The sequence below is a fragment of the Cervus canadensis genome, chromosome 6 (genome assembly GCF_019320065.1).
Source record: "Cervus canadensis isolate Bull #8, Minnesota chromosome 6, ASM1932006v1, whole genome shotgun sequence".
NCBI lineage: Eukaryota > Metazoa > Chordata > Mammalia > Artiodactyla > Cervidae > Cervus > Cervus canadensis.
In genome coordinates this window covers 22,266,298-22,287,555 of record NC_057391.1, presented here as the reverse complement: position 1 = coordinate 22,287,555, position 21,258 = coordinate 22,266,298, and the positions used below count along the sequence as shown (strand labels likewise).

The following is a 21,258-nucleotide window of genomic DNA, read 5'->3' as shown; positions in this document are numbered from 1 at the left end:
AGTGAGGTTTAGTTTCAGTGAAGTTTAGACACACAGGAAATGTGTCTACGTTAGGAAACTGCACCCTCTGGTGGACAGGGACAAAAATGCGATGCATGTATGAAATAAACTGAAGTCGTGTCCAACTCTTTGCGACCCCGTGAATTGTAGCCTGCCAGGCTCCTCTGTCCATGGGATTCTCCAGGCAAGAACACTGGAGTTGGTTGCCATTTCCTTCTCCAGGGGATCTTCCTGACCCAGGGATCAAACGCAGGTCTTCTGCATTGCAGGCAGACGCTTTACCCTCTGAGCCACCAGGCAGCTTGATGCATATATACTGGAAAGAAAGTGAAATCGCTCAGTCATGTCCAACTGTTTGCAACCCCGTGGACTGTAGCCTTCCAGGCTCCTCCATCCATGGGATTTTCCAGGTAAGAGTACTGGAGTGCGTTGCCATTTCCTTCTCCAGGGGATCTTCCCAACCCAGGGATCGAACTTGGCTCTCCCACACTGCAGGCAGACTCTTTACCGACTGAGCCACCAGGGAAGCGCAAGTATCCTGGTCTCCTCCCTAAATTAGAAAAATGTTATCCTTGACTTTATCCATGAAGCACAAGTCAGTCTTTAGGTGGAGCTAGGAAATCTGATCAACAGCTATCAACATTTCTCAAGTCTGTTTTGTTCTTAGGATACTACCTGACATGGAAGTTCTTTAACAAAGCATCCCAGGTATTTTTGTAGCTGAGAAGATATCAATTTTCTTAAGCACTTTAATATAATATTTTATATTCTCATGTATCCATTATGCTGCTGCTGCTAAGTCGCTTCAGTCATGTCTAACTCTGTGTGACCCTATAGATGGCAGCCCACCAGGCTCTCCCGTCTCTGGGATTCTTCAGGCAAGAACACTGGAGTGGGTTGCCATTTCCTTCTCCAATGCATGAAACTGAAAAGTGAAAGTGAAATCACCCAGTCATGTCCGACTCCACGGACCGCAGTCCACCAGGCTCCTCCATCCATGGGATTTTCCAGGCAAGAGTACTGGAGTGGGTTGCCATTGCCTTCTCCGGTATCCATTGTGGGCCAACCTATAATCCACTGACTGTCAGAAGAGTTTGTGGCTGATTACAGAGGACGTAATAAGAAGCTAGGTCATTACTGAGTGAATCTCTGTTTTTCAGCATTGTGCCCCAATTTATAGAAGAGTGACTGACAATTATTTGTTGTTTAGTCCTGAATCAGTCATGTCTGACTCTTTGCAACCCTGAGGACTGTAGCCTGCTAGGCTCCTTTGTCTGTGGGATTTCCCAGTCAAGAATGCTGAAGTGAGTTGCCATTTTCTTCCCCAGGGGATCTTTCCAACCCAGGAATCGAACCTGAGTCTCCTGCATTGTCAGGCAGATTCTTTACCACTGAGTCACCAGGGAAGCCCTGACTGATGTTTATTACATTCTCACTGAATATTTACTACACCAAAAAAGTAATGAATAAAGGGTCTTTGATTGTGGAATCACTACTACTTGAAATAAAATATTTTCTCAGTCCTAAAATAATATCATTTGTAAGAAATGGTATCTTTCTAATAAAATTGTTTTCAAGGGAAAAAGTCACAGTGTCTCATCAATAGTCAAATAATCCTGAATTTCAGAATCATTAAAATGTGAAAACAAAAGAAATATCATAATTGAAATTATCAAATCCTTGTAGAATTATCTAAGAGCAGTATCTATTCTCCTACTTCTTCCTTGACTCTAAGATAAGAGGGTTGGCCTATGTAAATCAGACAAGTACTAATCCTAGTATATATTCTTAGTTGATATCTAGCCTCAAAGATACTTTCTATTCTATCTGCCACATTTTGTTGCCAAACTTTAACCAAATAATATTCCCCCCAGTGTTTGAAACCCTGAAGATGTGGATTTGTGTCAAAAGCTCAGAGCATGAGTTAGGTCGCTCTTTCCCAGCTTTTCAAATTGTTAAAGACCTCTCAGCCAATATTCACATGACAGCTGAAAGTAGAATTAATGAGTGAATGACTTAAAATTACAGATTCTGGGCCCGTCAATAACTTCATGAATCACATTATCCAGAGTTGAGACCCATGAACCCGTAATTTTTGAAAGCTCCCCAAGAAGTTGGATCTCAGGTTGGATGCATGAGACAAGTGCTCAGGGCTGGTGCACTGGGAAGATCCAGAAGGATGGGGTGGGGAGGGAGGAGGGAGGGGGGATCAGGATGGGGAATACTGTGAGGCTATCACGGCTAATGCCATGGCAGGCAGCCTAGATTAGGAGTAGGCCTGGTTTCCCAGGGTAACATAATAATCAGGCCTCCTGGAGCCAGCCAATCAACATATGCCTAGCCAGAGAAAAGGGAACCTATCAGGGGAAAGCTGAAAGCCCCACGTTGGGCCAACAAAAATTACCTTGCAACTGTGTAACCAATCAGCTTGCGCCAACTACCCACTGTGTAACCAATCCGATTGCGCCAACTACCTGCTGCTTATTTTGACCTAATAAATACCTGAGAGAACTGGGGCTCGGGGCCTTTCATCCTCACACACCTGGTGAGGGCGGGAGGCCCTGGCTCGAGTCAGTAATAAATTCCCCTATTGCTAGTTGCATTGTTTCAAGGAGTCTTCTTTCCCGACCGGGGACTTGGACTATGGGCAGAACATTTGGGGGCTCGTCCGGGATCCCTTGACCAGGGAAGAATGCTCTTTGGAACAAAGGGGGAAAAGAAGACAGGTAATAGCACCGGTGCTCAGGCAGGTTTAGAAAAGACCAGAGTAAAGCCGAGGCCCTGCTGTGAAGCGGGAAGGTGTCTGGCATTAGGGAAAGCTTTCCATGAGGGAAAGGACTGGCCGTTCCAGCTGGCGTGAGGCCGCGGCCAGCGAGCACGCTGGGAGGCAGCCAACTCTGCGGGAAGGAGACCTCCTCTCCTAAGCCCGAATCTGGGGAACAGCGGACGCCATACGGTAAGGTGACCCTTGTTCCACAGGATCTGTGTCGTCGGCCAATGTATGTCTGTCTGTGTGTTTTTCTGTATAACTGCCGGCATTGTCTCCTGTTTCATTGTTCTCTGGTGTGTCGTTGTCTACTTCTTCCTATAAAGCCTTGGAGCCTCATTCCTGTTTCTGGGAGTTTCAGTGAACAGGCAGACAGTTGTCGGGGCAACTGACGAGTCCCGGCCAGGGCTACTGGCGGATTCTGAAGGCCTCCCAACAAGTCAGCCCCAGTAACGGGAGCCTGAGAGGGTGAAACTATTTCCTTTTTTCTCGTATTCTAAACCGAGAATCTGGCCAAATAAAAATCCATCTGTGTGGGCACGGGACAGGCACTTAAGAGCCGATAGGGCGCCTGCCACTGGAAGACTTCCGTGAAAGGATAAGGGGGTCACGGAACGGGCTAGAAACCCTTAGGGTGCCCGCCCCCAGCAAGAAAACTTCCGTGCAATGACTAAGGCACTCAAATAGTTCCACGAAGCATACCACAAGCCCAACCTCCTGGCCACCACCACTCTTGATAGGATTTATTGGTGGTCATTCTCGGTGACTTTCTTCTGACTCTCTCTATGGGGCAAAGAAAATCTACCTCACTCTCTGTCATGACTGATCATTTCTCGGACGTCAGGGCTAGAGCATATAATCTGTCACTACTGGTTACAAAGAGTAAATTAATAACTTTTTGCTCTGCAGAGTGGCCCACCTTCCAGGTTGGATGGCCTCCAGAAGAAACTTTTCAACCTTCTATTATTCGGGTGGTGAAAAAGAAAAAGTTATGGCTTCTGATCCCTGGGGCCACCCGAACCAAGTCCCATATGTTATGGTCTGGCAAGATCTAGTAAAAGATCCGCCTGAATGGTTAAAACCTTTTGTTCACAAACTCCCTGATTCTCCTAATGTACAGGCCCTGGTTATGAAAACTCCCACTGCCCCAGAGGAAGCTGAGAAGAATAAGGGCCCAAAACCGGTCTTGCAGGAATCCTCGGACCGGAACCTGATTGACTTGGAGATGGAAATTAGGCCCCCGCCATATGCCCCTCCTCCGTTGCAGGTTCCCCCGGGGGGAGGAGCCCGCCCCCCCCCCCGATGAATCAGAAGAGATAAGGAAACCCCGACCCCGGAGAAGGAATAGAGGAAATAGGGGTGAGCAAGATCATGGGGACCCAGAGTTACCTTCATCTACTGTACAGGCACTCCCCGTCCGGGTGGGACCAGCTAACCCGGACGGAAAGCGAACCTATCAATACTGGCCCTTTTCCCATTTTGTTCATTCATAATCCCACCTGGGATGATTGCCAGCAGCTGTTGCAGGTGCTCTTCACCACGGAAGAATGGGAGCGAATCCTGGCAGAGGCGCGGAAACGAGTCCCGGGGGTCGATGGGAGACCAACCGCCCAGCCTCATCTCATGGACAAGGGGTTTCCTCTGTTGCGGCCTAACTGGGATTTTGAGCGAGTGGAAGGTAGAGAGCGTCTCGGAGTGTACCACCAGACTCTAATGGCTGCCCTGCGGGCTGCAGCTAAAAAAAGCCAACAAATTTGGCGAAGGTAAATTTAGTAAGGCAAGAGCCCACTGAGAGCCCGTCAGCCTTCCTAGAGAGGCTAATGGAAGCCTTTAGGCAATATACACCAATGGACCCCCAGGCTGAGGAATCACGCACTGTAGTTCTACTAGCGTTTGTGAATCAGGCAGCCCCAGATATTAGAAAGAAATTACAAAAGATGGAGGGGTTAAGAGAACAGACAATACAAGACTTACTGAAAGCAGCTGAAAAGGTATTTAATAATAGGGAGACCCCAGAAAAAAGGGAGAAATGACTTCATCGGGAGGAAAGGGAACTAGCTGAGAAGATCAGAAAAAAAAGATAGAGAACATAGGGCGAAGGAAAACCGGAAGAACCAGAGAGAGCTAGCCAAGATTCTTTTTGCGGGGAGAATTGAGGGAGCCTCGAGGCCCCCAGATGGGAGAAAGAGAGAGACCAAAAAGGCAGGCCCTAAAAAAAGATCAGTCTGCAAAGAACGGGGGCACTGGAGAAAGGAGTGCCCTAAGAGGGACCTGAAGAGAAGAACAACCCAGAGAGAGAGAATTTCCCCTGGAACTCGAGTTCTATATGCGAGGGAAGACAGTGACTAGGGGAGTCAAGACTTGACACCCCTCCCCGAGTCCTGGGTAACCATACATGTGCAGGGGAAACCCGCTGGCTTCATGGTGAACACTGGCACCCAATACTCTGTTTTAAATAAAAACTGGGACCAATGTCTAAAAAAACCAGCCTGGTGCAGGGAGCCACGGGGACAAAAAAAATATTGTTGGACCATGGAACAGAAAGTAAATCTGGGGACCCATCAGGTGTCCCATTCATTTTTGGTGATACCAGAATGCCCAGCCCCTCTACTTAGATGGGACTTGTTGACTAAAGTTAATGCTCAGATCCATTTTGACCCTGGGGAAATGTCAGTCACGGATGGACTTGGACAGCCGATACATGTCTTGTCTCTAGCTTTAAGAGATGAATACAGACTTTTTGTGCCTAAGCCCTCAGAGGTTATAGCACCAGATATACAACCGTGGGTCCACAAATACCCGTTGGCATGGGCAGAAACAGCAAGAATGGGACTGGCTAAACAGAGACATCTGGTCGTCATCGAACTAAAAGCCGAGGCGACTCCTGTGAGGGTGAAACAATATCCTATGAGCCAGGAGGCTCGGCGGGGGATCACTCCCCACATTCGATGGCTCGTGGATGCCGGAATTCTCAAGCGGTGCCAATCTCCTTGGAACACCCCCTTAATACTGGTGAAGAAGCCAGGGAGTATGGATTACAGACCTGTCCAGGACTGACGAGAAGTCAACAAGTGGGTGAGTGACATACACCCTACTGTCCCCAACCCGTATACCCTCCTGAGCAGTCTGCTGCCTGACTACACTTGGTACACTGTGTTGGACTTGAAAGATGCTTTTTCAACCTACCCCTGGCGGCCCAGAGCCAGGAAATATTTGCCTTTGAGTAGACTGAGGGGGAAGGCCAACCGGTAGTACAACTAACTTGGACCCGCCCCCCACAAGGGTTCAAAAACTCCCCTACCTTGTTTAATGAGACTTTGAGTGAGGACCTCTATGAATATCAGACTCGCCACCCAGAGGTCATCCTGCTGCAATATGTGGATGACCTTATGTTGGCTAGAACCACACAGGAGGCATGCAGCCGTGCCACCAGTGACCTCTTACAGACTCTAGGCACCTTGGGATATCGTGCTAACGCAAAGAAGGTGCAAATATCCCGGCAAGAGGCCACTTATTTGGGGTATAAGATCAGGCAGGGGCAAAGGGGGCTAACTCAGGCCATGAAGGAAACAATATTGCAGATACCAGAGCCGAAGACCTCCCGTCAGGTGAGAGAGTTTTTGGGGACTGTTGGATATTGTAGACTGTAGATCATGGGGTTTGTTGAGAAGGCCTGGCCCTTATATGAGAGAAGTAAAGAGACCCCAAACTGGACTTGGACTGAGCCAATGAAATAGGCTTTCCAGACACTCAGACAGGCCCTACTAAAAGCAGCCAGCCGGGACTACGCCGCCCCCATATTAGCCATGGGACTTCCCCCTCCTGGTATGGAAACTCTATCGCCAGTCCCCGACTATTCCCTCCCTGGCCTTGTTTGGATGACAAAGATGGATGGTACCGAGATCAAAACAACAACCTGATATTGCCTGCCATCCTGGGTCGTCACCTATGTGAACACCTGCACACAACTACACACTTGGGAGAGAAAAAGACCTTGACACTTCTCCAGACAGCCTGCCTGAGGTTCCCTCGACAAAATGCAACTGTACGAGAGATAATCCAGGCTTGCAAAGCATGCCAGCTGATGAGGACAGGAAAAAGGCAGCACACTGGAACGAGGTACCGAGGAGAAGAGCCAGGGCAACACTGGGAGATAGATTTCACTGAGGTAAGGCCAGGCAAGTACGGATATCGCTATCTGTTGGTTCTGGTAGATACCTTCTCAGGGTGGGTAGAAGCCTTCCCCACTAAGGGAGAGACAGCAACAGTGGTTGCTAAAAAGATCTTAGAGGAGATAGTGCCTAGGTACGGGCTGCCAGTGACTATGGGCTCTGATAACCGACCTGCCTTTGTGAGCCAGATTGTACAAGGGCTGGCCCAAGCTCTGGGGACAAAATGGAAGTTACATTGTGAATATAATCCCCTGAGCTCAGGACAGGTTAAAAAAATGAATCAGACCCTAAAAGAAACTTTGACAAAGTTGGCAATAGAGACTGGCAGGGACTGGGTGACCCTCCTTCCCTTTGCACTCTTTCGAGCACGTAACACCCCTTATAAGCTGAATCTTACCCCTTTTGAGATTCTGTATGGAAGACCCCCTCCTGTGTGTCCTATATTCGAGAGAAAATGCCTACCACCCACTACCTTGGGACAATTCCAGCAAACACTGATGGCATTAAGTAACAAGCAAGGGGACCACCCCTCACATAATATTGGCCCGGGTGATTGGGTTTGGGTAAAACGACACCAATCTAAAGCATTAGAACCTAGATAAAAAGGCCCTTATGTTGTTCTTCTTACCACTCCTACTGCTGTTAAGGTCGACAGGATCGGGCCCTAGGTTCACTGCAATCACTTGCGGCAAGCCACCCCGGAAGAACAAGAGAAGATGCAAGCAGAATGGGAGGCAAGACCTCACCCGTCAAATCCTTTGAAACTGAAACTCGTACGATGGGAGCCCTCTTAACTCTCCTGCTGATAACAGTTTTCATTGGCCCAAGAACAACCAGCCACAACCCCCATCAGCCAGCTAACCTGACTTGGGTGATCTACAATCCTGAGACTGGAGAAGGGCTTAATTCGAGCTCCAACGTGGCCCCCAAAGAGACATGGTGGCTAGTACTGACCTTTGATTTGTGCATGCTGGCGGTTGATGGTAGTGGGTTTGGTCCCCACCAACTGACCAAGTTCTTTGCCCACAGCTCTTTCAGTCTGTTCACCCGTAACTGTGAGCGAAAAGGCCCACAGTACTACGAACAGGTGCCTGTCTATGTCTGCCCGGGAGAAAAGAAGGGATCGAAACCAAATTTAAAAATGTGGGGGAGTTGACTCTTTTTATTGCGCCGCTTGGGGTTGCAAAACCACGGGAACAGTCCATTTTGCACCTCCAAGAATCCTTGAGCTCCTTGGCTGAAGTAGTGTTAGAGGTTTAGATTTGTTGTTTCTGCAACAAAGAAGATTATGTGCAACACTGAGAGAAAAGAATGCTGTTTCTATATCACCCATTCAGGGGTGGTACAAAAAATCTCTCCAAAAAGTAAGAGAGAGACTAGCCCAGCGGAAGAGAAAACGAAAAGCCCAACAAAGCTGGTTTGAATCTTAGTTTCAGCGCTCCCCCTGGTTGACCACTTTGATTTCCACCCTCCTGGGTCCACTCATAATATTAATATTGTTACTGACCTTTGGTCCATGCATTTTAAACCGTCTGGTCTCATTTATTAGGGAGCGCCTAAATACCATCCAAATTATGGTATTGAGACAACAATATCAGTCAATTTCACAGGGTAAAGAGGAAGATTCCTCTACTTGAACAACAGACAGGGGGGAAATGTGAGGCTATCATGGCTAATGTCATGGCAGGCAGCCTAGATTAGGAGTAGGCCTGGTTTCCCAGGGTAACATAATAATCAGGCCTCCTGGAGCCAGCCAATCAACATATGCCTAGCCAGAGAAAAGGGAACCTATCAGGGGAAAGCTGAAAGCCCCACGTTGGGCCAACAAAAATTACCTTGCAACTGTGTAACCAATCAGCTTGCGCCAACTACCCACTGTGTAACCAATCCGATTGCGCCAACTACCTGCTGCTTATTTTGACCTAATAAATACCTGAGAGAACTGGGGCTCGGGGCCTTTCATCCTCACACACCTGGTGAGGGCGGGAGGCCCTGGCTCGAGTCAGTAATAAATTCCCCTATTGCGTGTTGCATTGTTTCGAGGAGTCTTCTTTCCCAACCGGGGACTCGGACTATGGGCAGAACAAATACATGTAAATCTATGGCTGATTCATGTCAATGTATGGCAAAAACCACTACAATATTGTAAAGTAATTAGCCTCCAACTAATAAAAATAAATGAAGAAAAAAAAATTGGGTCGCAGCTAGTCTGATGTTGGTTTACAAATTTTCATTGGGACAGATGTCCTAGATCAAGGTAGTTGTCAAAGATCAGGGAGCAACAGGATGTTCCCAGGACTATGTACATACTCAAAACTTCTCTTTTTGAGTGAAGACAATGGCAACCCACTTCAGTACTCTTGCCTGGAGGATCCCATGGACGGAGGAGCCTGGTAGGCTACAGTCCATTGGGTTGCTAGAAGTCAGACACGACTGAGCAACTTCACTTTCACTTTTCACACATTGGAGAAGGAAATGGAGGCCACTCCAGTGTTCTTGTCTGGAGAATCCCAGGGACGGGGGAGCCTGGTGGACTGCTGTCTATGGGGTCGCACAGAGTCGGATACGACTGAAGCAACTTAGTGCAGCAGCAAAAACAAGCACTTCTTTAGCTCTCTTTTTATGACCATTCATTTTATAAAACAAAACCTCTGAGGAGTATCAAGATGAAGTTCTAAGAGGCGTTCATCTTCTGTGAAGCCTGTAACCATAGATCCCTAAACACACAGATGGAAGCTTAGCCCATTCTGTTTCTGGGAGTTCACTCTTCTCAGATTCACATCAAGGAATTTCATGAGTCCAGAGTCAGCACATGAATCATTTCCCAAATCCAGATTTAAATTTTAAAAACCAGGCTCAGATACTGCTTGGATTCACATATCCTTTCCTTTCTTCTCCACCTTCCAAATCACATAGTGAGAAACTGCCTGAAAAATATGCTAGAAAGAAATTCTGGAAAATGAGTTACAAACTCCTGTTCTGGTAGGTGGGTTTCCCTGGTGGCTCAGATGGTAAAGAATCCACTGGCAATTCTGGTATATAGAAAGAATGCAAAATATGTTGTAATGATGTAGGACTGAAAATAAATGTATAGCACATGGAGGCAGATAGTTGTTATCTCTACTTTAAAAAAACATAGTTTAAGGCTAATGAGTACATATAGGAGAATTATTTTTGCATTTCAGGGTCATAAAAGACTTGTACAACACTGAAGAAAAGTATTTGCTATATTTGGATTTTAATGACTTTATTAATATATAATTCTCTTTAAAATAAATTGCACCTCCTTAACTTAATAAGATTGACATATGTATATACTCGTGAAACCATCTCCACAATCAAGATAATGAACAATGCATCACCCCAAAAGTTTCCTCTTGTCTCTTTTTAGTCCTTTCAGCCCTCTCTTCACTTCTTACTCCCATTTTCAAGCAACATTTCTCTCATAGTTTGTATATTCAGTAATTTCAAATAAATAGTATGATATGTGCCTTTGATAGCTTCTTTCATTCAGCATAATTATATATATTCCATGGTTATTATAATCATGTTTTATTCCTTTGTATTGCTGAGTAGCGTTCCATTATATAGATATGATTTATCTATAGATACATTTATCTATTCACGTATTGATGGACATTTAGGTTAGTCCTAGTTTGCGGCTGTTACAAACAAAGCTACTATGAACATGCGTGAATAAGATTTTTTATAGTCATACTTTCATTTCTCTTGGGTCAATATCTGGGAGTAGAATGACTGGAGCCTATGTTAGGTATATATTTGACTTTGTTTAACTTTCTTATTTTTTCTAGTAGCTTTTTTGTTAATTCCCTTGAATTTGATGCTCAGATAATTATGCTGTCTGTGACTAAAGATAGATTCACTTATTCTTTTCCAAAATGTGTGATTTTTGTTTCTTTCTCCTGCATTATTGCACTGGCTAGGACCCTTAGTACAATATTCAACACAAGTGGTGAGAGTCAAAATTCTTCCCTTATTCCTGAAATTTGAAGGAAAGCATTCAGTCTTTTGCCATCAAGTGTATTTGATGTAGATTTCTTGTAGAGAAACTTTATTAAGTTAATTATTTCCCTTAAGTCCTAATTTGCTGGGAGGTTTTTTGTTTTTTGTTTTTTACATTTTATTTTATTTATTTATTTATTTATTTATACTTTTTTTTTTTATTAGTTGGAGGCTAATTACTTCACAACATTTCAGTGGGTTTTGTCATACATTGATATGAATCAGCCATAGATTTACATGTATTCCCCATCCCGATCCCCCCTCCCACCTCCCTCTCCACCCGATTCCTCTGGGTCTTCCCAGTGCACCAGGCCCGAGCACTTGTCTCATGCATCCCACCTGGGCTGGTGATGTGTTTCACCATAGATAGTATACATGCTGTTCTTTTGAAATATCCCACCCTCACATTCTCCCACAGAGTTCAAAAGTCTGTTCTGTATATCTGTGTCTCTTTTTCTGTTTTGCATATAGGGTTATCGTTACCATCTTTCTAAATTCCATATATATGTGTTAGTATGCTGCAATGTTCTTTATCTTTCTGGCTTACTTCACTCTCTATAAGGTATAATTTTTTAATCAAGAATCGATACTGAGTTTTGTCCAATGGTTTTTCTGTAACTATAGAGGTTACTGTCATTAATCATCTATGACTTGTTAATCTTTGTGGATACATTACTGATAAATTGTCACAACAAAATATTAAAGGAGATATCACTCTATCATCTTACAAACAGTCAAGCAAAGCTATCTAGAAACTTAATTTTAGAGTTAATAGTTTTGAACACAGACCTGTCTAATAGCAAAAATCTGTTCCCTTTTTCCCCCTATAGATTCTTTTCAGAGAAATTTTGAGAGAGAGAGAGGGCAGCAAAATTAGTACTCAAATCTTTGAAATATTTTAAGACAGTCTTTTAATAGGTTCTTTACTTATGCAAATTGAGCTAATAAATAATTATAGATTTGGCCCTTTCGCCAAAAGAGGAAAGAAACATAAAGAATACTCATGAACTTGTTTACAAAACAGAAACAGACTCACAGATGTGGAGAACGAACTAATGGTTGCCAAAGGGGAAGGATGGGGGAAGACATAGTTATGGAGTTTGGGATGGACATGTACACACTGCTATGTTTAAGATGGATAACCAACAAGGCCCTAATGTCTAGCACAGGAAACTCTGCCTAATGTCATGTGGCAGCTTGGATGGGATGGGAGCTTGGGGGAGAATGGATACAAGTACCTGTATGGCTGAATTCCTTTGCTGTCCTCCTGAAACTATCACAACATTGTTAATCAGCTATACTCCAATATAACATAAAATTTAAAAAAAAAAATCAAGCTGCAATTCAGGAGATGGCCACCAGGTAGTGCCTTGACCATCCCCTTCAGACTCCTACTTACTAGGCACCTGAGGAGCGATGCTCCATACCAGTGCACCAAACTCTTCTAGGTTTCTGTAAACCACTAGAATTCTGAAACCTCATTCATGACTACTGGTCACTATTTCTGTTTCCCTTTAAATTGGCATGTGATAAACTAGTCTAGAGCATAGTTTTTCAGACTAACCAGGATAAATGTTTCTCAAAAATTTAAAAACTGTACTGCCATGTGATCCAGCAATCCTACTTCTGATTATATTATATTCAAAACACTTGAAAGAATTTGGATGTATACCCCAAATACTGAGATATTCATATATCCGTGTTTCTACCAAAAGATGGAAGGAACCCAAATGTTCATCAACAGATGAATGAGTAGACAAAAAGTAGTGTATGTGTACAATGGGATATTATGCAACTTTAGAAAGGTATAAAAATAATCAACAACATGGATGAAATTTGAGGACATTATAATAAAAGAAATGTCACAAAATGACCAATATTTTGTCATTTGACTTACATGAGTTATCTAAAGTAGTCAAACTCATAGAAAGAGAAAGTAGAAGAGCAGTGGCCATGGGTTGGAGGGACAAGGGAATGAGGAGTTAGTCTTTTTTTTTTTTAATTTACATTTTTGGCTGCACATTGAGGCATGGGGAATATCAGTTCCCTGACTAGGGATCAAACCTGTGTCCCCTGCATTGTAGGCATGGAGTCTTAATCACTGGACTAGTAGAGAAGTCCTGGGGAGTTTGTCTTTAACGAGTATAAATTTTCAATTTTTCAAGATGCAAAGAGTACTACAGATGGATGGTGTTTGCTGAACAACAATGCAAGTGTACTTAGTATCACTGGATTGAACACTTAAAATAGTTAAAATAGTAAAAATGAATGTCAAAATAATAAAAATATAATTTAAAAAATTTAAGGGGATATTTTAAGAATTCTACTTTACACATCTGCTTCCAAATACAAATATAAGAGGGAGTTATAATACAAGACCGCTTATCAATCATCCATTACCATTCAGATTTTAAGGTGCTGAGAAAATGAGGTTAGAGGTAGGAGGAAATTGGCGACAGGGAGTATTTTGCACTGTGTTAACACTGATTGAAAAACAGGGCCTAGAGGGTTGTAAAATCAGTCACATGATGGTAAAAATGCTTTTTGAAGAGTGGTACAGCAAAGGGCAAGAGCAGACAAAGAAGACAATTCATACTCTTCTCCTTCACAATGTCCTTCTAAGAGCAGCAAATTAGTAATCACTTTGTGAATAAGATTGATGGGAGGCAGTTAAACTATATTATAGAAATTGAGCTATTTCATGCTAGAGGTGTTAATAATGCAGAATGAGTATTAGCACAAAGTTTGTGGCATATTAAACATTTTAGAAAGTAAATGAGAGTACATTGATTCCAATAATAAATCTAAAATAAATTTATTCATTAAATGGTATAAAACTGTGTTCAAACAGATATTCAAAAAGAGGACTACCACAGAGAAATTTCACCACCTTCCTCATTCCAAGTAATGTCGGTAATATATAAATACAATAAATATTTATTGAACAAATTGATCTGTGGAAAATTCTTAAAGAGATAGGAATACCAGACCACCTGACCCACCTCTTGAGAAACTGTTCGCAGGTCAAGAAACAACAGTTAGAACTGGATATGGAACAACAGACTGGTTCCAAATCGGGAAAGGAGTACGTCAAGGCTATATATTGTCACCCTGCTTATTTAACTTATATGCAGAGTACATCATGAGAAATGCTGGGCTGGATCAAGCACAAGCTGGAATCAAGATTGCTTGGAGAAATATCAGTAACCTCAGATACCCAGATGACACCACCCTTATGGCAGAAAGTGAAGCATTAAAGAGCCTCTTGAGGAAGTTGAAAGAAGAGAGTGAAAAAGTTGGCTTAAAGCTAAACATTCTGAAAACTAAGATCATGGCATCTGGTGCCATCACTCCATGGCAAATAGATGGGGGAACAGTGGAAACAGTGACAGACTTTATTTTGGGGAGCTCCAAAATCAATGCAGATGGTGACTGCAGCCATGAAATTCGAGGACACTTATTCCTTGGAAGAAAAGTTATGACCAACCTAGACAGCATATTAAAAGGCAGAGACATTACTCTGCCAACAATGGTCCATCTAGTCAAGGCTATGGTTTTTCCAGTAGTCATGTAGGGATGTGAGAGTTGGACTATAAATAAAGCTGAGTTCCGAAGAATTGATGCTTTTGAACAGTGGTGTTGGAGAAGACTCTTGAGGGTCTCTTGAACTGCAAGGAGATCCAACCAGTCCATCCTAAAGGAAACTGGTCCTGAATATTCACTGGAAGGACTGATGTTGAAGCTGAAACACCAACACTTTGGCCACCTGATTGGAAGAATTGACTCATTGGAAAAGAGCCTGATTCTGGGAAAGACTGAAGGTGGGAGAAGAAGGGGACAACAGAAGATGAGATGGTTGGATGGCATCACCAACTCAATGGACACCAGTTTGAGTAGACTCCAGGAGTTGGTGATAGACAGGGAGGCCTGGTGTGCTGCAGTCCGTGGGATTGCAAAGAGTCGGACATGGGTGAGCAACTGAACTGAACTGATCTGAAAGACCAATAATTCACACATTTTTAACTGATTTTTAATTCAAACATTTCTGAATGTCCTTAGTCAATTCTTCTAGTTTTATCTAATCACCATACAGTAAAGATTTTGGTGGTTATATTTGTCTTCGATAAGAAATTTAAATCCAAATTTTCAGGGACAAGAATGTTTTTGATGAGTGATAGCTCTAGACATGGTCTATGAACCTAGAGAAATACTTCCTTAGAGTGAGTGTTTCCCCTCTAAACCTACACCTGTGCTGCCGCAGTGCTAACCACTTCCTGTCTGTGAAGGCAATTCCCTACCCTGGTCCTACCGCAGGTGGGTGTATCATTAGAACTCTGGGTTTTGGTGCAGGTCCCTCCTGCACGCCTCTCACTGTGGGCTCCCTCGGTGCACAGAAATACACTGCAGAGTCCTCCAGCTGTGAGGCTGAGATGGTAAGTTTGATGAATTTGCTTGCCTCCTGGAAATGCAATGAGCAGCGACCTTCTGTGGCATTTTGCTTGTTATGAGAGTCCTGGCGAATGAGGAAGGCCATCACCCCACTGTTGGGCTTCTTGTACCAGAACAGACTGTAAGCTGTACCACTGGTGTGGTATGTGCAATCCAGGGTTACAGTTTCTTTCTCCTGCACTGACATTGGTGGTTGGTCTTGAGTTACTTTCTGGGCAATCCTGGATCTTAGAGGGAAAAAACAGACAGAAGTAGACTGCAGCCATGAAATTAAAAAGCACTTGCTCCTTGGAAGGAAAGCTATGAATGACCTAGACACTGTATTAAAAAACAGAGACATCACTTTCCCAACAAAGATCTGTATAGTCAAGGCTATGGGTTTTCCAATAGTCATGTATGAATGTGAGAGTTGGACCAGAAAGGAGGCTGAGTGTTAAAGAATTGATGCTTTCAAATTGTGGTGCTGGAGCAGACTCTTGAGAGTCCCTTGGACTTCAAGGAGATCAAACTATTCAATCCTAAAGGAAATCAACCCTGGATATTCACTGAAAGGACTGATGCTGAAACTGAAGCTCCAATCCTTTGGCCACCTGAGGCAAAGAGTGGACATATTGGAAAAGACCCTGATGCTGGGAAAGATTGAAGAGAAAAGAAGGGTGCAGCAGAAGATGGGATGATTAGATAGTATCACTGACTCAATGGACGTGAATTTGAGCAAACTCCAGGAGATAGAGAGGAACAGGGGAACCTGGCGTTCTGCAGTCCATGGGGTTGCAAAGAGTCAGACACAACTTAGCTACTGAACAAAAACAATAGAGATTTAGGAATCAGTGGTGTAGAATAAAGAAATTCTACTTTACACTCAGCTAGGCTTCCTTCCCAGGGTACCCTTAAGACTGCCTGTTCCCTTGGTCCTTAGGTCACAGTGGAGGCACAATCCCATCAGGACCACCCTTACCTAAACACAGTGAAGCCATGACCACCTTCAGAAGGCTGGAGAGAAGCATGTTTCAGCTCTTCCACTGGAAGGAAAATGTCTTCTTCTTCAGTGTCAAGGCTTTGCAAGGTGAGGTAAGCCTGACAGGGTGAGGGAAGAACTTCTGGGTATGTGCTGCTGCTTCCCCACAACAGGAAACAGGGGTTAGTTGATGTAGCAAGTTGAGTAGCAAGTTGATGTAGTTAGTTGAGTAGCAAGTTGATGTGGGTTACATCAACTTCTCTATAAACCAAGTGAGAGTCCTACTCACACCAAACTTCCTTTTGTATTAACCAGCTCTTCTACTGGTAGCAATTACATCTTAAAATAAACACAAGCTACATTTAATATTGCAAGGAAGACCCCCCCACACACACACACACAATGCTGTGTTGGGTCATTGCTTCTGTGAAGGAAATGAGTGAGTAGCTCTAATTTAAAACTATTATCTGCAATGTATTATGGAAATAATATATGACACACTAACCATGCATCCTCATATCTGTGTTCTGTTCTTCCACCTAAGGTAGAAATAAATCACTTTATGGTAAGAAGACAAAGCACTTTAGCTCTTTTATTCTGCCTGAGTTCAGTTCAGTTCAATAGCTTAGTCATGTCCGACTCTGCGACCCCATGAATCGCAGCACGCCAGGCCTCCCTGTCCATCACCAACTCCCGGAGTTTACTCAAACTTATGTCCATCAAGTCTGTGATACCATCCAGCCATCTCATCCTCTCTCGTCCCCTTCTCCTCCTGCCCCAATTCCCTCCCAGCATCAGGGTCTTTTCCAATGAGTCAACTCTTCACATGAGGTGGCCAAAGTATTGGAGTTTCAGCTTCAACATCAGTCATTCCAGTGAACACCCAGGACTGATCTCCTTTAGGATGGACTGGTTGGATCTCCTTGCAGTCTAAGAGACTCTCAAGAGTCTTCTCCAACACCACAGCTCAAAAGCATCAATTCTTCAGCACTCAGTTTTCTTCATAGTCCAACTCTCACATCCACACATGACCATTGGAAAAACCATAGCCTTGACTAGACAGACCTTTTATGGCAAAGTAATCTCTCTGCTTTTTAATATGCTATCTAGGTTGGTCATAACTTTCCTTCCAAGGAGTTAGCATATTTTAATTTCATGGCTGAAATCACCATCTGCAGTGATTTTGGAGCCCCCAAAATAAAGCCAGCCACTATTTCCACTGTTTGCCCATGTATTTCCCATGAAGTGATGGGACCAGATTCTGTGACCTTAGTTTTCTGAATGTTGAGCTTTAAGCCAACTTTTTCACTCTCCTCTTTCACTTTCATCAAGAGGCTTTTTAGTTCCTCTTCACTTTCTGCCTATTGTTACAATAATGCTTCTCCTCACTGTCAATATTTTCAGTTGCCCATCTTGGGGCCAAAGCAGGAAAATCTAATCACCCTTTGCTAAAGAGCTTAGGCTGAGGTTGCAGAGATTGACTCCTGTCACAGAAATCCCCTTTTACTTTCTACTAATTTTGACAGTCCAGCTCTGTTCATGAAAGCCAGATTAGATACCTTAGTTTTGTCATTAGGTTATCAAGCCTTTGAAATTATATTCATCCTATTAACTCAACTGGGACCATAAACAAGCCATACCAAACTGTTATATATCCTGTATGCCCAGCTCTAAAGGAAATATATAGCAGGTGATCTCATACACCTCCATAAGACAGCGAACCATAAGATCACCACTGATTCCACCCCCAACCCTACACCTGTGCTACCACAGCCCTAACCACTTCCTGTCTGTGATAAATCTTTGTTTGTATATGAATACGACAGGAAAGCCATGCCTAGGGATATGACTCAACACCATGGCAAACAACAAAGACCCACTGCCTATCACAGCCTATTTCTTGATACATTAGCCAAACCTTATCTTCCCCTGATAGCTCAGTTGGTAAAGAATCCACCTGCAATGCAGGAGACCCCAGTTAGATTCCTGGGTTGGGAAGATCCACTATAGAAGGGATAGACTACCCACTCCAGTATTCTTGGGCTTCCCCTGTGGCTCAGCTGGTAAAGAATCTGCCTGCAATGCGGGAGACCTGGGTTCGATCCCTGGGTTGGGAAGATCCCTTGGAGAAGGGAAAGGTTACCCACTCCAGTATTCTGGCCTAGAGAAATCCATGGACAGTATAGTCCATGGGGTCGCAAAGGGTCAGACAGGACTGAGTGACTTTCACTTCACTGTTCACTTCACTTCTTCCTGTCACAGTAATGACAGCCTCAGCGAAATTGTTTGAAGCATCTTTAGATCTTGCAGTGGAATCTCCATTAAGTTTAATGGAACTACATACAGTAGGAATTGTTCTCTAATTTAAAAACACCCAACTTTTTTCTAACAACTGGTTGACTAAATATGAAATATCATTAATTTCTCTTCATATTATTTAAGTCTTTTAAACTTTTCAATTAAAGGATCTCATGACTGTATTCTGTTACTCAAAGTACATCCACACCCGGAACAATTCTTTTGACAGTCTCACATCAAACTCTGAATTTATAATTTTTTTAATTTTTGAGATGAGTTAGGTATGGGGGGGGGGGGGGTGCTTCCCTTGTAGCTCAGCTGGTAAAGAATCCGCCTGCAATGCAGGAGACCCCAGTTCAATTCCTGGGTTGGGAAGATGCCCTGGAGAAGGGATAGGCTACCCACTCCAGTATTCATGGGCTTTCCTGGTGGTTCAGTCAATAAAGAATCTTCCTCCAATGCAGGAAATCTGGATTCGATCCCTAGGTTGGAAAGATCCCCTTTAGGAGGGCATGACAACCCTCTCCAATATTCTTGCCTGGAGAATCCCCGTGGACAGAGGAGCCTGGGTGGGCTATGGTCCGCGGGGTCAAGAAGAGTCAGACACAACTGATCGACTAAGCACAGCACAGCACAGGAATCAGCCAGTTTGTCTTCACAAAAGGGGAGCACGGGGCGTTCTGGGGAGCAGCGGAGCTGTTCTGTGTCAGGATCTCGTGATGGCTACTTGATCTCCACAATGGATTAAAATTCAAAATAAACAGAAACATAAATCAAAAATAGTCTATTTTTTCTATGTAATTACTTAGGAATTAAGATTTCAAATACTGAATTCAAAATAGCAAAATAGGAATCTTCTACCATCTTTTCACCCCGCCAAAAACACCAATTTTCACAGTCATACTCCAAGGGAGCTCTGAGAAGTCCAGAAATCCAGCAGGGAAGTTCCAGCACACCGTCTGACGTCAGACACACTACAGAGGGTTAGGGGAACAATTTCCCATTACCTTCATCACCCCTCCCCTCACAGCACACAGCTGGGCTCCAGGCGAAACATTCTTGACCTGCGATGTCTCCCCAGAGGAAAGTGAGAGCCTGTGAGTGAGCATCTGCTCTCCAGCTTTGGGAGAACCTACAGAGAAGACTCGCCCCTTTCTCTCCTCACCCAGAACACTTAGGTGTGGTGCTCAGCTGGGGAGTGGGGAGCACCGAGAATGGCAGCCAGATCTCCAGGAGGGCAGTAAAGTGGACAAGTTTCCTACTACCAGGGCACTGGCTCCCTCAGGACTGCCCACCAGTCGCCGGGGATGCCTTGCCTGCCAATCATCAAAAGTGGCCCAGGGGTACCAGCCATCACACAACGTCTGACTCAAACACCACCCCACCCTGTCGCTGCTCCAGGGGCTCAAAGAGCAGCCAGAGTGAGGCTCTGCAGATGCCTCGTGAGCATGGGCAGTGGCGGCCGCACCCTGCTGGCCTGGAGGAAACAAGACAGATGTGAGCAGCCAGCCTCCCCCTAAGGAAAGGAAGAAACATGGAGGCTATCAACACCCAGACTGGCCTCCTAGCATCAAGAGAAGGCCATTAAGTTCGCAGTAAACTGTCCATAGACAGGAGAAAGCAAATACACCATTTGATTTGCAATCATTTGAACATGACATTTTCAAATCACTTTCTATCTTACTTTTCCTCAAATACACAAAAAATATATTCTGTTACTGGGCACTAAAGGAAAACACATGTCACATTTTCTCAATAAGAAAGTGGTCAATGCACATAAAAGGGATGTCAAACAATGTAAAATGGTAATTTATTAATATTTCTCATAGAGATATTTCAAAAGCTGATGTTTGGGAACAAGACAGTGAAATGAGGAATGCTCAGTTCAATATTTAATATTAAGTGGAAAAAGATACTAATTAAGATAGGAATTTATAAAAAGAGTAAACTGAATATTAGCAACATTGTGTAATCATAGAATTGTCAATATCATATTAATTATATAAAGCATTTTCTTATATTTGGCATGCAATTTGTATAATCAGAAAAATATGCTGTTTTCAAAGCACAATATTTTAAAAACCCATTCATAATAAGGCTTGTAATATGGATAACAGGGGGAGTATTTGTAGAAGAGGAGTCAGAATAGCAAAATGTAAAGTCGGTCTTACAATTTCAAAATAAATCAGTAAATTACTAACTCTCTTCAAGAATTCAGTGAGCAACAGGTATCCAACAACATGTTCTAACCCTTTCTAGCTACCCTTGAGCCTAATATTCTTATCCAGCGCTTTTTATGGCTTCCCTGATAGCTCAGTGGGTAAAGAATCTGCCTGCAATTAGGAGACCTGGGTTCAATTCCTGGGTGGGGAAAATCCCCTGGAGAAGGGAAAGGCTATCCATTCCAGTATTCTGGCCTGGAGAATTCCATGGACTATATCCATGGCATAGCAAAGAGTTGGACACGACTAAGTGACTTTCACTTTCTTTCACATGCTTTTTATGACTAGCACATCAGTTTCCACCTGCAGACAAGCAATATAACATTTGTCATATTTGAAGGTTGCACCAAAGGAAAGGGGCTGCCCCAG

General features: G+C 43.7%; 1 gene segment (V, D, J or C); it reads right to left on the bottom strand.

Moving 5' to 3' along the window:
* Positions 1-15,202: 15,202 nt before the first annotated feature.
* Positions 15,203-16,516, bottom strand: LOC122444208. The segment is given in 2 exon segments: positions 15,203-15,638; positions 16,336-16,516. Coding segments are annotated over 2 exon segments (465 nt in total).
* Between the last annotated feature and the right edge of the window lie 4,742 nt (positions 16,517-21,258).